We start from the raw sequence: 17,975 nt of genomic DNA on the forward strand, positions 1-17,975 counted from the left end.
CCCTTTTCCAGATTGAGACCATGTTTAACATAATTCAGGAATTCACCCCTCGTAGGCGGTTCCTCCTTGATCCAGTTCCTTGCTATTACCTTCCTTGCCATGTATAATAGCCTAGCTATTGCTATCTTCCAGATGTTATCCACTCTAATTTCCTCTACATATCCTAGTATACACACTATCGGATCTCTCGGCACTCTGCATTTATACGCCCCTTCCACACGGCTCATTACCACCAACCAGAAAGCAACCAGTCTTGGACATGTCCACATCATGTGGTATATTCCTGCATTCCCAGTCTTACATCTCGGGCATTCAGAGTCAGCACGCAACCCCGCTCTGCACAACACTTCCGGTGATTTATAGACTCTGTGCAAGATGTACAGCTGCGATAGTCTATACGGCTCGCTCAGCGACACTCGTGGAACCGACTCCAACACCGACTCCCAGGTTTCATCCTCCATTGGGCCTAAATCTCTTTCCCATTTCGCTCTCGCTTTTAAAGGGAAGTCTAACAAATATGCATGTAGAAGGTCCTTATAAAGGGTGGTAATGACTCCCCTTGTGGACCCTTCCCCACACACGTATTCCAGAACTATGTCCTCTTGGATCTCAACACCACCGCCCCTGTTTTGAGCTTTAAAAGCATGTTTCATCTGAGCATATTGATACTCCCCAGTCGGTCTCAGTCCAAACTCCCCTTGCAGCTGCGAAAAGGACTTTAATCCTCGTTGTTGAACTATCTGAGCCACCAAGTGGATTCCTTTGGCCCTCCACTCCGTCAGCACTCCAAGGGCCGCAAACTCAACCAAATTATTATTAAACCATATCGGTGTAAATTTAGTCAGCCCCGTAACCCCCCGAATCTGTCGCAGTCTGGTCCATAATTTATATATCAAAAACATAGTTGGGTATAATTTCCCCAATACTCCCAAGGAACCATCCTCCAGACACTGCGCTACCGGTCGTCGGTCTGTCACCCTCTCCATCAAGTGCTGTACCGCACTGGAGGACACCTCCCGTGTCCAGCCCTTCAAATGTTGGCTCTGGGCTGCAAGAAAGTATAACTCAGGATTGGGTAAAGCCAATCCTCCATCTTCCTTGGGTCGCTGAAGCGTCTCCAGGCGAATACGTGGGTACCGCCTCCCCCATATCAGACTTCTAAATAGAGCATTAATCTGCCGGAATTTCCCACGTGGAATCCAAACTGGCGCGTTATGTAGGACGTAGAGTAATTTGGGCATCAGAACCATTTTAATTAGATTAACCCTCCCCACCACCGATAAGTGCAATTTATTCCATGCATCCACTTTTGCTTTAAGGGCGCCCACGAGAGGTGTCAAATTCCTATACAGAAACTCTGTAACTGGCATCGAGATCCATATTCCCAGGTATCTGAAAAGGGATACTACCCTAAGCCGCCCCTCTCCCAATGGCTCACTTCTGCTCTCCTCCACCCCATCCACCTCAAAGAGGACCGATTTATCCCAGTTTATCCTCAATCCCGATAAGTCTCCAAATTTCCCAACGATCTCGATAGCCCCATTCAAGGCTTCATCCGGGTCCGCTAGGAACAGTAGGATGTCGTCTGCATATAACGCAATCTTCTCCTCAACACTCCCATAACTGAACCCAGGGACTTCATCCGACTGTCGGATCTTGGCGGCCAATGGCTCCACAGCTAAGGCAAACAGAAGGGGCGACAGTGGGCAACCCTGCCTCGTACCTCTGGCCAGCTTTATAGGCTGAGAAAGTTCCCCATTCACTCTAATTCTAGCTGTTGGTAGTGAATATAACAGTTGAGTCCACGCCACAAATTGCGGGCCAATACCCATACATTTCAACACCCGCCAGAGATATCCCCACTCCACACTGTCAAACGCCTTATGGGCGTCCAAGGATGCAATAACCCTTCGGCCACAATTGTCAGACTTCAGCTGCAGGTTCATATGCAGCCTCCGCAGATTAACCGCTGTAGATCTGTCAGGCATAAAACCAGACTGATCCGGATGCACAAGGTTAGTAATGACACTAGACAGACGGGTAGCTAACACCTTGGCCAAGAGTTTGACATCAATGGTTAACAGAGAGATTGGCCGATATGACTCAGGCTTCCCCAGATCCTTATCCTCCTTCGGAATAACCACTATAATAGCCTCCCTCATAGATGCTGGGAGATACCCTTTACATCCAGCCTCCTCCAGTACTAACTTTAATCTGGGAATCAGCACTTCCTCCAAACTTTTATAGATTTCGGCTGGTAACCCATCAACCCCAGGTGCCTTCCCATTGGCCATAGACTTCAGCGCCCGACTCAGTTCCTCCTCGGTGATAGGGGCATCGAGGCTCACCCTATCCTCCTCACTCAATTTCGGAAGACCCAGACTCTCAAGGAAAGTCTCCGTATCTCCGGCTGACTCATTGACCCTGGAGGAATATAAGTCCGCGTAAAAGTCCGCAAAGACCTTTATAATATCAGGTGTTTCAGATACCCTGCTCCCCCCATCCGAAACCAACGAGTGTACATATGAGGTACTACGCTGAGCCGCGGCTACCACCGATAGCATGTGTCCCACTGTTTCTCCCTCCTGAAAATAAGCCACCCTCTGAAACTCCCGCTTCCTTTCAGCTTTTCCCAGCAGAATCTTTTCCATACAATTTTGCGCTGTTCTCAACCTTTTCTCTGCCTCGGAGGTCCCCAGTACTACCATCTCGTCCTCCGCGGCTTTCAACTCTTCCAATGCCACTCTCTCCGCTTCCCTTGTCCTCCTCTTACACCTACTAATGTCTCTAAAAAGTAGCCCTCTCAGGTACGCTTTCATTGCATCCCAAACAGTCAGAGCATCAGTACTCCCATCATTTAACGCAAAGAATTCCGTCACCTCCTTCCCTATACCGTCCAAGTCAATACTCTGTAACCAGTTAGGATGGATCTTCCATTCTCTCCCGCTTGTAGTCCGTGTCCCCAACAACCTAACCTCCACCTCAATTGGACTATGATCCGAAAGGGCCCTCTGCAGATAACGCACCTCCCCCACCATTGTGTCCAACAGGCGGTTACCCAGTGCCATATCAATTCTGGATAGCGTAGCATGAGCCGGCGAATAGCACGAGTATCCTCTCTCCCCAACATGTCTGACTCTCCATAGATCAATCATGCCTAATTCACGCACATAGGTTCCAAATGTTGTAGTGTGCCCCTCCGACCTATTCTGGGCGTTCTTATTTTTATCCCAAAAGTCATCGCATATATTGTTCAAATCCCCAATAATTAAGAGTGGCAGTGGTTCCCATCGTTCCACCCTCTCCAATACCTCCCTGATCTTCTTACTTGAATATGGAGGTGGAATATACATTGCCGCAACACACAATCTCACTCCATACAATATACATTGTATCACCACATACTGACCCTCAGCATCCACGCATACTTTCACCTCTTCATACTGCACTCCCGCCGGCACCAACACTGACACACCTCTTGAGTACGTCGAGAAGGTAGAGTGATACCCTTTCTGTATCCAACGTCTATTTAGTACGTCCACTTTCTCCTGTATCAAGTGCGTCTCTAGCAAGCATATCATAGAAGCCCGTTGATCCTTCGCATACTGCAAGCTTGCAGCTCTCCTAGACTTATCCGCCAGGCCTCTCACATTCCAGCTCAATATCTTAAAGCGGTCCCCTATTATGTGACTCATCATCCTTTTTTTTTATCAGATAGATTTTTATTATCCGCAAAGAATAAACAATCAGAATAATTCTCATGGCAATGTTTCATTAAACATTTACAGATAACTTTTTCCCCCCGACTCAGAGCCCCCCCACCCCGCCCAACCCCAGAGACCTCAGCCAGAGCCACCCCACTTCCCATCATCATACAAACATTTGAATAAACATCCGTTATATTTCCATTGAATACTAGGTTCCCTAAATTCTCATTTATCATCCTAATTCAAGTCCATCCACGGTTGCCACAGCTTGTGGAAGATGTCCAGCTTATTCCTTTTGGTGTAGATACTTTTCTCCAAAGTAAGTATATGCTCCGCTTGCTTAAGAAAGTCTTTTCTTGTTGGAGGTTCCTCTCTAATCCAAAATTTGGCGATCAATTTCCTAGCAATGAATAACAATCGTGCAATAGCTATTTTAAACATGTTGTCCGTAACAATTTCCTCCACATATCCCAATATGCAAGTCAGTGGAACCCTAGGGACAGAACATCCATACACCAGTTCAATACGATTTAAAACAACTATCCAGAAGGAGGACAGTCTAGGGCACTGCCACATCATATGCAATATCCCCGCCTGGGATTGTGAGCACCGAGGGCATTCCGAGTTCTGCCTAAGCCCAACTCATCATCCTTAGTTATGTCAATGCTCCCGGTTCTGAGCTGTCTAACTTCCCTCCCCACCCTCACCCCTCCCCCCCCCTCCCCCACACCCCCCAATATTATACATTCTGCCTCTTATCAAGAGTGGGGCACCATCACCCGTTGCAAACACTCTTGCTAAACCTTCTCTTTCCGCCTCCCGCTACCGTTTATAACAGAATTCGGCGCAATTCTTAGAAGAACAGTATAATTAAACCTGTATTATATTACAACTGCAAGAAACTAAATAAACTTTTTAGTACGCTGCACACCCTTCCTCCCTCATATTTCACCGCCGCACCAGCTCTCCCAGTGCGTTCCCTGAGTAATACCCAACTCCACCCTTCAACCTTCACATTTCAATTACCAGTGTACTATCAGTCAATCTCTTTTTTTTCCCCTTTTTGAAAGAATTAAGATACCTCCCGACCAACCCGCCCCACATTTTCAATCTCCTTTCCCTTTAAGTTTTTTAGCGTTAAGATCTATCCACTGGGTAGCGTCCTCCGGCGTCTGGAAAAAGTGAATCTTATCCATCGCTACCACTCTCAGTCGTGCCGGAAACATCATGGAGTATTGCACTCCCAGTTCTCTCAGCCGTCTCTTGATACCCGTGAACATCATCCGTTGTTTCTGTACCAGGGCGGAATAGTCAGGGTAAATAGCAATTCTTTGACCTCCAATTGTCAGATCCGTCATGTCTCTAGCCTTCCTCAGGATAATGTCTCTGTCTCTGTAGTTTAGGATTTTGGCAAGCATGGTACAGGGACTTGCTCCAGGGACAGGTGGTTTCGGTGGGACCCTGTGGGCTCTCTCTACCGCAAATACTTTTGTCAGTGCTGCATCACCAAAAGTCTCAAGGAGCCAGCTTTCAATATACTCCGTGGGATTCCTCCCCTCAGTTTTTTCAGGGACACCCACTATGCGAATGTTATTTCTTCTGGACCTATTCTCCAGATCCTCATTTTTTGCAGCTAGCTCCGATATCGTTTGAGCAAACTTCCTCTCCGCTTTCTGCAGCTGCAGTATATGGTCTTCTGCCGTGCTCACTCTTTCCTCCACAGCCCCCACACGTTTGTCAATCTTCTGCAGGGCTGCATTTATCTGGGCTGTATCCCCTTTAACCTCCTGTATCTGCTGGGTCAGGGATTGTTTGCAGGATGATACCAGTGCAAAGACATCTCTAAGGGTGGGCTCTGCTCCTGACTCCTTATCTTCAGGTCCCCCTACTACCACCGCCATGTCACCATCCCTGCTCCCCTGTTGTACCTCCTGCTCCTCTGCTGGGCTTTCCTCCTCTCCTTCTGTGTCTGTGTCCACTCCGTCGTCCTCCTCTGCTTTTCCTGTGTTCCCTGCGGCTTCCACTCTAGCAAACTGCTGGAGCTTTGCCGCCGCCGACATTCTCTTCTGGCATGCCGCGTTGTCCTTCTCCGCCTTCTCCCTGGCGTCGGCGCCATCTTGGCCGGTCCCTGCCTCGCCGGCTCCGGCGTCTCTTTGTCTCCTCCTGGTCATGTTCACCGACCTCGGGGCCGCCGCTATTCACCGCCGCACTCCCGGGACTCTCCTGCAGCCGGTAAGCGCTGTGAATCGCCGCTCAGCTGCGGCTTATAAGGATAATATTAACTTTGGCAGCGGGAGCGCTCTGTCACGCGTCCGCTCACATGAACGTTCAGGCCACGCCCCCCTGATAAAGGTATCTTCCCCGTGAACCATGACAGATTAATGGGATCCCTGACATATCCGGTGGGATTTATGACATATTGGTGGCAGCACGGTGGGATTCCTGACAATTTATTTAACCGCTGCAGCCACTTGCCATACATGAAAACTTCACACAACTAAGGCTGGTGATTGGCTGCAGTGATCATGTGAACAATGCATGGGGATGTCATCCTAGCAGGACAGTGGGCGACCTGAGTGATATTTCTGGCTCCGTTGGGGATTTTTCGGCTCAGTAATGGTTATTTCTTTATTTCAGGACATTTATTTTTCTTTTCTAAAACCTATTTTTTAAAATGGCTGTTTTCTATGAACTCTGCTACAGATAAGGAGTAAACTAGCTGATATTTTTGTTAGCTGTGTACAGCAGACTGTGTGTGTGTGTGTGTGTGTGTGTGTGTGTGTGTGTGTGTGTGTGTGTGTGTGTGTGTGTGAGTCATATAGGAAATAGATCTTTCTCCCCTCACAAATGGCTGTACAGGATCGCTTGATAACAGCAGGAGCATCTGTGTCTCTCTCTTTCTCTCAATCTGCTCCATCCTTCTCCATAAATGTGCATGGGCAACAGATCTCTCTGTAAAACTCATCCTGCCGATTCAGTGAATTTAGAATGACTAACTTGATTAGTTGAGGAGGGAGAAGACAGACATCCGTGCAAAGTGATCCAAGCATTGACCGCAATGCATGGACTTGGCTGCAGGTTTCCCGACAGGAGCACAACAGCTACATATATTTCTATATGACTGCTCGCAGCCAGTCCATGCATTGTGGACCTATTATAAAGTTCCACCTCTTTGCTTACTTATGGAAAGGTGTTTTTATATCATAAACCACATCACAGGAAAACTTAAATGTAGCCCTTGTCTGGCACAAAGTGAAACACAAAGTATCAAGTACATACAATAGTGCAAGTTTGCATGCCTGGGATAGAGTCCATCTTCTTTAGTGTTTTAGCATAGAAGCACAATCCTGTAAGTCTGCAAACTTCCATACACAGACCACCTGTGAGCTAAATAGGCCTCATTATAAAATGTGAACTACACCCAGGGGTGGAGATATGGTGAGTAGCTTTTCCGCCCAACTCTTCAGCTGCTCGCATTAAACCCAGCCTTTCATGGTCAATTAAGCCCTCTCTTAGGACTCTGCCTGCTAGAGCATTACTCAACATTTACATCACAGAGGACATACTCTTCTGTGATACATATTTCCCACCCACTGTGTGTCTGGCAGCCACCTGATTGATATTAGTTTGCTTTGGGGTATTACCTAGTGTTCATCCATGTTCCTTAACTCCTTTGTACATTTAAGAATGTGTATGGTGCCCAGAAGGCCAGAGCTGCATTGAATGGAACAGACCTTTTCACCGGATGCGGCAAACTAAACATAGAATACGCCAGGGTAAGTGGTGTTCGCTCTGTCTGTACCTTTACAGTGTCCACATCTGCAGTGACGTTAACCATTTGTTTCATTGGTCACAGCCCGCTCGTCTGAAAGTTATTCGGAACAACAATGATAGTTGGGATTACACCATAAGTTCCATGAACAGACCAGGTAGGAGTTTTATAATCTTTTTTTTTTAAGACCTGGGTAAATGTGGTGTATGGCTCCATTTTGGTTAAGACCATATGTCGAGTTTTAGGGCAGTTTGGTGAACATTCAGATATCAAGAGAAGCCCCACATACTGACATGCCTGCAGTACCGTTTCTCTGAACAGATCTATTCCCGGTTTTCCCCGGTTATAGGATGTTTCTCCCCCAGCAGTTGCCCCGGGTACATCCTGTTCGTTACGCCAAGTTGAGTCGCCCGCCAGGGCAGTAGGGTACTCAGTACCTGGTTCGGTACTTGAAGGGGACGTCACGGTGGCTGCGACCCAGTCCGTGGCCCTGGGTGCCCAAGTAAAGGGAAAGGTCTTTAAAGGGAGTTTAAGAATAAAGTTTGTTCGTGGTGCCACCTGTGGTATTCGGTGAGTAGGGACCGACGCTGCTTAAAGGGGTCTTCTGGAGTGATGGTATGGCAGGTGGATGGTATAACTTCCCACAGGTGAAGTAAATGTACCAGGGGACGAACTGCTGGGGGCGAAACATCCAAATCCTGTTTCCCCCTTGCTTTCTATCTGTATGCTGAGGGAAGGGATGTACTAACAATCCTTAAACTTGCACACTGCATCTCATCGAACAAGGCATTCAGAAGTCTATCGGAGGATCATCCAACAAGCTGACTCTTCATGCATCATATCGGCATCCGCTCTCGGGAAATATTCTTCTTAAAACCACAGACTTGCAACTCACTGACTGCATTCTGCATGCATCATCATCACCACAGGCTCCTAGAGATGGACATGGGAAAGCCCTCTGCATACTTGCAAGGATTGAATATAGTGTCATTGCTCCAAGAAAGCTGTCACCTGGATGCACATTAACTTAAAGGGTTTTTCCCAGGAGCAAAGTACATTTTAACCCCTTCATGACCAGGGGATTTTTCGTTTTTCCGTGTTCGTTTTTCGCTCCCCTCCTTCCCAGAGCCATAACTTTTTTATTTTTCCGTCAATTTGGCCATGAGGGCTTATTTTTTGCGGGACGAGTTGTACTTTTGAACGACATCATTGGTTTTAGCATGTCGTGTACTAGAAAACGGGAAAAAAATTCCAAGTGCGGTGAAATTGCAAAAAAAGTGCAATCCCACATTGGTTTTTTGTTTGGCTTTTTTGCTAGGTTCACTAAATGCTAAAAATGACCTGCCATTATGATTCTCCAGGTCATTACGAGTTCATAGACACCAAACATGACTAGGTTATTTTTTATCTAAGTGGTGAAAAAAAATTCCAAACTTGGCTAAAAAAAAAAAAAAAATTGCGCCATTTTCCGATACTCGTAGCGTCTCCATTTTTCGTGCTCTGGGGTCGGTTGAGGGCTTATTTTTTGCGTGCCGAGATGACGTTTTTAATGATAGCATTTCGGTGCAGATACGTTCTTTTGATCGCCCGTTATTGCATTTTAATGCAATGTCGCGGCGACCAAAAAAAACGTAATTCTGGCGTTTCGAGTTTTTTTCCCGCTACGCTGTTTAGCGATCAGGTTAATACTTTTTTTTATTTGATCGGGCGATTCTGAGCGCGGCGATACCAAATATGCGTAGATTTGATATTTTTTTTTATTGATTTATTTTGATTGGGGCGAAAGGGGGGTGATTTAAACTTTTATGTTTTTTTTTATTTTTTTCACATTTTTTTAAACTTTTTTTTTTAACTTTTGTTATGCTTCAATAGCCTCCATGAGAGGCTAGAAGCAGGCACAACCCGATCGGCTCTGCTACATAGCAGCGATCTGCTGATCGCTGCTATGTAGCAGAATTGCACGTGTGCTGTGAGCGCCGACCACAGGGTGGCGCTCACAGCGACGGGCAATCAGTAACCATATGGTTACAATATACAAGCATCGCCGACCCCCGATCATGTGACGGGGGTCGGCGATGACGTCATTTCCGGCCGCCCGGCCGGAAGCGGTAGTTAAATGCCGCTGTCTGCGTTTGACAGCGGCATTTAACTAGTTAATAGGTGCGGGCAGATCGCGATTCTGCCCGCGCCTATTACGGGCACATGTCAGCTGTTCAAAACAGCTGACATGTCCCGGCTTTGGTGCGGGCTCACCGCGGAGCCCTGCATCAAAGCAGGGGAGCCGGCATCGGACGGTATAGTACGTCCGATGCCGGTAAGGGGTTAATAAACTGACTTTGGGATACTAAGGAGTACCACAATTGGGTGTGTATAAAAAATGTGAATAAAGATAAATAAACCTTGTGTTGAGAAAATCTTATAAATGTGCCCCTGCTGTGTATTGTGTAAAGGTCGTGTCTGACCGTACAGGAATATGGTCTGACCACACCACAGCTCCTGGGCAGGGAAGGAAGCAAAAGAGTATACAGACAGGACAGCACTGGATCACAGCTGATTCTTTTTGTGAGTAAAACCTGGGGCCTGGGTCTCTTTTTGGCAGGAGGGCTGCTGTAGCGTGCACTACTCCCTTTCTCCGTCTGGCACCCGCAAATGTAGGCTTCGGCCTAGACCGACAGCTCCGCCCACGTTCTTGATGCTTCTTGCCCATTGAGACACTGCCTCCTGCATCCCCACGGCCATTAATGGTTCCTGTGCACTTCCTCACACGTGCAGCTCACTGCACGTTTTGTGCCGCATCGCTTACCGGCCAGATATCTTCAGGCAGAAGCAGTCATCTGGAGATGAGATGCACATCTCCTGGGCAGGAAAGGAAGCAAAAGAGAGTATACAGACAGGACAGCAGGGGATCGCAGCTGATTCTTTCTGTGAGGTAAACGTGTTTAAAAACAAGTAGCAAACACTTTACCTCACATAAAGCTGCAGCTGTGATCCGCTGCTGTTCTGTCTGTATACTCCTTTGCGTTCTCCCCGGCCCAAGAGATGTGTTATGATCAGACCATGTTCCTGCACTGTCAGATACAGCACATTTGTGGAATTTATTTTTATTCCAAGATATGTTGATTAAAATGTTCTTTATTTGTTGGGAAAACTCCTTAAGTAATGTTACTGCAAATCCTTCTCACTGTACAAGACTTTTTAGCTGCACAATCCTTTTGTTTTCTAGAACCTTTTGTGTTAATTCATTTAATCCTGTCAAATGCAGCAGGTAGATGGTACATAAATGAAGTGCCCTTTTGTATTTCTGTTCTCTATTTTCTATCACTTTCACATTAACCCCCTTTCTGACATCGGGCGTAATAATATGCTGATGTCTGACTCCTCCTTTTGATGTGGGCTTCGGCGCTGAGCCCACATCTTTTCCGACACGTCAGCTGTTTTGAACAGCTGACATGTGCTTCTAACAGCAGTGGGTGGAATCTCAATCCACCTGCTACTGTTACCTAGTTAAATGCCGCTGTCAATCTCTGACAGCGACATTTAACTCGTGGTTCCGTCAAGCGCACCAGAAAGCCTGTCCATCGTGACCCTCTCACGTGATCATGGGTCACCGATGGGTTGGCATAACAACCAGAGGTCTCCAACAGTCCTCTATGGTTGTCACTGCCAGATTGCTTTGAACGCCGCCCGATGGTCGGTGCTCATAGCATGTGGTCATTTCTACTGCATACAGGCTAACTGATCATCGCCTGTATGTAGCAGAGCCGATCAAATTATGGCAGATTCTAGTCTCCCATGGGGACTATTGAAGCATGCTAAGAGTAAAAAAAAATAAAAAAAATTATAATTTCAAATCATCCCCCTTTGCACCATTCAAAATAAAACAATAAAGAAATCAAACGCATTTGGTATTGCCGCGTTCAGAATCACCCAGTCTAAAAAACAAAAAAAAATTAACCCGACCGTTAAAACGACGTAATGAGAAAAAGTCAAAATGCCAAAATGACATTTTTTGTTTAGTCGTTGCAAAATTGCATTAAAGTGCAATAACGGGCGATCAAAAGCTTGTATCTGTACCAAAATGGTAAAGTGAAAAACGTCAGCTCGGCACGCAAAATATAAGCCCTCACCCATTCAGACTATGGAAAATAGCGCAATTTAAATTTTTTTTTTTTTAACTAATTTTGAGAAAAAAATTTAATCTCAACTACTTTCTGACCTTGAACGGGATAGTACGCACGAGGTCAGATCCCCTGCTTTGAGGTGGCTCTGGCGGTGAGCCCACATCAAAGCCGCGACATGTTAGCTGTTTTGTACAGCTGACATGTGCGCGCAGTAGGGGCGAGTGGAATCGCGATCCACCCGCTGCTATTAACTAGTTAAATGCCGCTGTCAAACGCTGACAGCGGCATTTAATTACCGCTTCTGGCCATCCGGCCGGAAATGTGCGCATCGCCGACCCCCGTCACATGATCGGGGGTCAGCGATGCATCGGCATAGTAACCAGAGGTCTCCTTGAGACCTCTATGGTTGCCGATGCCGGCTTGCTGTGAGCGCCACCCTGTGGTAGGCGTTCATAGCAAGCCTGTAATTCAGCTACATAGGAGCGGTCTGATGTTCAGGCTTGAGAGCCAACTACCAATTAAGTAAATCAGGTGATGTGCATCTCTGTAATGAGGAGGGAAGTTGTCTAATGACATCAAAACCCTATATAAGGTGTGCTTAATTATTAGGCAACTTCCTTTCCTTTGGCAAAAAAAGAGAGATTTGACGGGCTCTGAAAAGATCAAAATTGTGAGATGTCTTGCAGAGGGATGCAGCAGTCTTGAAATTGCCAAACTTTTAAAGTGTGATCACCGAACAATCAAGCGTTTCATGGCAAATAGCCAACAGGGTCGCCAAAGCGTTTTGAGCAAAAAAAGATGCAAAATAACTGCCCATGAATTGAGGAAAATCAAGCGTGAAGCTGCCAAGATGCCATTTGCCACCAGTTTTGCCATATTTCAGAGCTGCAACGTTACTGGAGTAACAAAAAGCACAAGGTGTCCGATACTCAGGGACATGGCCAAGGTAAGGAAGGCTGAAAAACGACCACCTTTGAACCAGAAACATAGGAAAAAACGTCAAGAAATAACTTAAGACTGAAAGGTTTTATGGACTGATGAAATGAGTGACTCTTGATGGGCCAGATGGCTGGATCAGTAAAGGGCAGAGAGCTGGGGGGCGTGGCCTGAGTGTCCATGTTAGCGGACGTGCGGCAGAGAGCTCCCGCTGCTGTACATAATAAAATCCTGTACTGCCGCTGCTGATTGGCTCCAAGGGGGGCTTACCGGCTGCGGGGAGACCCAGAGAGTCCAGCGGTGCTGAGCGGCAGCTCCGTTAACGGAGAACATGACTAGGAGAAGGCAGAAGGACGCGGGAGCTGGGGATGCAGGCGCAAGCCAAGATGGCGCCGATGCAAGGGAGAAGGCGGATAAAGAGAACGCCGCATGTAAGAAGCGCATGGAGGTGGCGGCAAAGCTCCAGCAGTTTGCAAGAGTGGAGGCCGCAGAGGAGGAAACCGGTGCTGATACAGAGGAAGAGGAAGAGAGCCCAGCAGGAGAGCATGAGGTACAACAGGGGAGAAAGGAGAGCAATATGGCGGTGGCAGTAGGAGGACCTGAGGATATGGCGCCAGAAGCTGAGCCTACCCTAAGACGTTTTTGCGCTGGTCTCTTCATGTAAACAGTCTCTGACCTTACAGATACAGGAGGTTAAGGGGGACACAGCCCAGATAAATGCAGCCATGCAGAAGATTGACAAACGTGTGGGGGAGGTAGAGGAGAGAGTGAGCACTGCAGAAGATCATACAGTTCAGCTGCAAAAAGCTGAGAAGTTCACTCAAGCAATAGCTGAATTGGCGGCAAAAAATGAGGACCTTGAGAATAGGTCCAGAAGAAATAATATACGCATAGTGGGCATCCCTGAAAAAGCGGAAGGGAGAAATCCAACTGAGTATATTGAAAAATGGCTGTTAGAGACTTTTGGAGATATGGCGCTGACAAAAGTGTTCGCAGTGGAGAGAGCACATAGGGTCCCACCGAAACCACCTGTCCCTGGAGCGAATCCCCGTACCATGCTCGACAAAATTCTAAATTACAGAGACATTATCCTGAGGAAGGCTAGAGACATGACGGATCTGACAGTTGAAGGCCAAAGAATTGCTATTTACCCAGACTATTCTGCTTTGGTTCAGAAGCAACGGATGATGTTCACGGGTATCAAGAGACGGCTGAGGGAGCTGGGAGTGCAGTACTCCATGATGTTTCCAGCAAGACTGAGGGTGGTTGCGTTTGACAAAATTCACTTTTTTCAGAAACCGGAGGAAGCTACTCAGTGGATTGACATTAATCTGTTTATACCAAGGAAGGTGACGGGCACAAGGGGGCATTCTTTGCGTCTGGAGGAGAGAAGGTTTTTCCACCAACATAGAAGAGGATTCTTTACTGTTAGGGCAGTGAGAATCTGGAATTGCTTGCCTGAGGAGGTGGTGATGGCGAACTCAGTCGAGGGGTTCAAGAGAGGCCTGGATGTCTTCCTGGAGCAGAACAATATTGTATCATACAATTATTAGGTTCTGTAGAAGGACGTAGATCTGGGGATTTATTATGATGGAATATAGGCTGAACTGGATGGACAAATGTCTTTTTTCGGCCTTACTAACTATGTTACTATGTTACTATGTAATGCTAAAAGGCTTAAAGGAAAAGGAGATTGAAACGGTGGGGTGACCCTGAATGTGATTACTTCTGTCAGTTGGAAAAGAGACTTGTGATTAACAATTCAGGGGTTATGGGAGGTGAAGAGTGGAGCTGGGTTGTAATCAGTTAAAGTTAAGGGAATGCTGAAATGGCGGCTGGGAAAGGGGGAGGAAGGGTAAGCGGCATATTATAAGTTTGTTTAGGCTTCTTGCATTTACAGGTTACCCTATGTTGAAATTTTGCGATATCTTAAAGAATGTATGGAATTCTGCTATGTACAGTGGCGGGAGGAGGGTTGGCAAGGTAATGCCAAACGGAGTGTTCGCTATGGGCGATGATGCCCCACTCTTGAAAAGAGGCGGAATGGTTAGTTGTGAGGGGGGAAGGGTGGGAGGGAGAGTTGGGATAGGGGGGTTAGGGAAGTTAGACAGCTCATGGTCAAGAATGATACATTTAGAAAAGATGAGCCAATCGATGGGGGGCCGTTTTAAGATTTTGAGCTGGAATGTGAGAGGCATGGCGGAGAAATCCAGACGAGCCGCGAGTTTGCAATATGCAAGAGACCAACGGGCCTCAATGATATGTTTGCTGGAGACGCACTTGGTAAGGGAGAAAGTGGATGTCTTAAATAGACGTTGGATTCAGAAGGGATATCACTCTACCTTCTCCACGTATGCAAGATGAGTGTCAATTTTGGTTCCAGCGGGAGTACAGTATGAAGAGGTGAAGGTTTGTGTGGATGCGGATGGTCAGTATGTATTAATACAGTGTATATTGTATGGAGTGAGAGTATGTATTGCAGCAATGTTTATTCCACCTCCCTACTCAAGCAGAAAGATTAGAGAAGTATTGAAGCGAGTGGAACGATGGGGGCCGACACCACTGATGATTATTGGGGACCTAAATAACATCTGTGATGACTTTTGGGATAAAAATAAAAACACCCAGAATAGGTCGGGGGGGACATACTACAACATTTGGCACCTATATACATGAGATAGGTATGATTGACCTTTGGAGGGTCAGACATGTTGGGGAGAGAGGGTATTCATGTTACTCGCCGGCGCATGCCACGCTTTCTAGAATTGACATGGCTCTGGGTAATAGGCTCTTAGACACACTGGTTGGAGAGGTGAGATATCTGCCAAGGGCCTTATCGGACCACAGCCCAATTGAGGTGGAGTTTAAATTGGCGGGGACACCGTCTGTAAATGGGAGAGAATGGAAGATTCACCCTAATTGGTTACATAGTATTGAGTTGGAAAGTATAGGACGAGAGGTGGCGGAGTTCTTTGTTTTGAATGATGGGAGTACAGACGCTCTTACGATTTGGGATGCAATGAAGGCGTATCTGAGAGGACTACTGTTTAGAGATATTAGTAGGTGTAAGCGGAGGACGAGGGAGGCAGAAAGGGCGGCAGTTGATGAGTTGAAGGATGCAGAGGATGGGATGGCTACACTGGGAACTCCTGAGGCTGGAAAAAGACTGAAAAATGCACAAAATCAATTGGAAAAAGTACTGTTGGGGAAAGCTGAGAGGAAGCGGCAATTTCAAAGGGTGCTGTATTATCAGGAGGGAGAAACAGTGGGTCATATGCTGTCGCTGGTGGCAGCTGCTCAGAGAAGTTCTTCGTATGTGCACTCGTTGGAATCTGTAAGTGGAAGCAGAGTATCTGAAACACCTGAGATTTTGAGGATTTTCGCGGACTTCTATGCAGACTTATATTTCTCCCGGTTTGATGAGTCGGTCGGAGATACATTGACTTTCTTGGAGGGTCTGGATCTGCCTAGACTGAACGAGGTAGATAGGGAGAGCTTGGAAGCCCCTATCACGGAGGAGGAACTGAGTCGGGCATTGATGTCCATGGCCAATGGGAAGGCGCCTGGTGTCGATGGATTGCCTGCCAAGATCTATAAAAGTTTGGGAGAAGTGTTGATTCCTAGATTAAAGACGGTTCTGGAGGAAGCTAGGTCCCGGGGGTGTTTGCCAGCTTCTATGAGAGAGGCCATAATAGTGGTTATTCCAAAGGAGGAGAAGGATTTGGGGAAACCTGAGTCATACCGCCCAATCTCTTTGCTTACTATTGATGTCAAGCTTCTGGCCAAGGTGTTGGCTTCCCGTCTGTCTAGTGTCATTACGGGCCTGGTGCATCCGGACCAGTCTGGCTTTATGCCTGATGTTCAACGGCGATTAATCTACGGAGGTTGTATGTGAATCTGCAGATGAAGTCTGACAACTGTGGCCGAAGGGTGATTGCGTCATTAGATGCCCATAAGGCGTTCGACAGTGTAGAGTGGGGATATCTCTGGCAGGTGTTGAAGCGTATGGGTATTGGTCCGCAGTTTGTGGCTTGGATTCAGCTGTTGTATTCATTACCGACGGCCAGAATCAAAGTGAACGGGGAATTGTCTCAGCCTATAAAGTTGGCTAGAGGCACTAGGCAGGGATGTCCGCTTTCGCCTCTCTTGTTTGCTTTAGCTGTGGAACCCCTTGCCGCCAAGATTCAACAATCTGATGGGGTCCCTGGGTTTAGGTATGGGGAAGTTGAGGAAAAGATAGCGCTATATGCAGATGACGTTTTGCTCTTTCTGGCTGATCCGGATGATTCACTGAGAGGGGCCATTGAAATTGTTGAAAGATTTGGTTCCGTATCGGGGCTAACAATTAACTGGGGCAAGTCGGTTCTATTTAGGGTGGATGACGTAGGAGAGAATGTGAGTGAGACTGTGGGTGATGAGCGGCTTGAGGTGGGATCTCATTTTAAATACCTTGGGATATGGATTTCGGTTCCAATCGCGGAGTTCTTACATAGGAATCTGACTCCTGTTATGGGGGTACTCAAGGCAAAAGTAGATGCCTGGAATAAGTTACATTTGTCGGTGGTTGGTAGGGTTAATCTTATTAAAATGGTCCTGATGCCTAAAATTCTATACGTTTTACATAGCGCGCCGATTTGGATCCCGCTCTTGAGGCTTGATATGGGGGAGACAGTACCCACGTATTAGCCTGGAGACGCTTCAGCGACCCAAGGAAGATGGTGGTTTGGCCTTGCTCAACCCCGAAGTATATTTTCTTGCAGCCCAGAGTCAGCATTTTGAAGGGCTGGGCGCTGGAGGCGTCATCCAGTGCAGTACAACACCTGATGGAAGGGGTGACAGGCCGACGCCCGGTGATACAATGTTTGGAGGACGGCTCCTTGGGAGCATTAGGGAAACTTATCCACCTCTCGTGTCTCCCCTTTTCCTCATAGTCTGTGAGCTTGCGAGCAGTGCCCTCATTCCTCCTGGTATCTGTTTTGAACTGTATTTCTGTTATGCTGTAATGTCTATTGTCTGTACAAGTCCCCTCTATAATTTGTAAAGCGCTGCGGAATATGTTGGCGCTATATAAATAAAAATTATTAACTAAATCCAACCCTGTTTCTGATACGTAAATTGTGGAACAGACTGAGGCAGATTCGGGGGGTTACAGGGTTAACCAAATTCACACCGATATGGTCTAACAATAAAAAGGAATTTGCGGCTCTGGGAGGTCTGATAGAGTGGCAGACTAAAGGAATTTGTTTTGTATACCAGATAGTCCAACAACGAGTGTTTAAAATCCTTTTCCCAATTGCAGGCAGAGTTTGGTCTGAGGCCCACAGGGGAATATCAGTATGCACAGATGAGACATGCTTTTGGAGCTCAAAATAAAAGTGCAGACATCAGGATTCAGGAAGACATAGTATTGGAGTATGTAGGTGGTGACGGGACTACAAG

General features: G+C 46.9%; 1 protein-coding gene across 7 annotated transcripts in view; it reads left to right on the plus strand.

Annotated features, from left to right (window-relative positions):
* Window positions 1-17,975, plus strand: part of LOC138681513 (heterogeneous nuclear ribonucleoprotein L-like) — a 193,298-nt gene that overhangs the window by 37,876 nt on the left and 137,447 nt on the right. For all 7 annotated transcript variants that reach the window (XM_069769075.1, XM_069769076.1, XM_069769077.1 and 4 more), the window contains exons 5-6: window positions 7,387-7,483; window positions 7,564-7,636. In XM_069769075.1, the coding sequence (XP_069625176.1) occupies window positions 7,387-7,483; window positions 7,564-7,636 (170 nt within the window). The remainder of the gene's footprint in view (window positions 1-7,386; window positions 7,484-7,563; window positions 7,637-17,975) is intronic.

This window comes from Ranitomeya imitator, chromosome 5, assembly GCF_032444005.1.
Source record: "Ranitomeya imitator isolate aRanImi1 chromosome 5, aRanImi1.pri, whole genome shotgun sequence".
In the NCBI taxonomy this organism is placed as follows: Eukaryota; Metazoa; Chordata; class Amphibia; order Anura; family Dendrobatidae; genus Ranitomeya; species Ranitomeya imitator.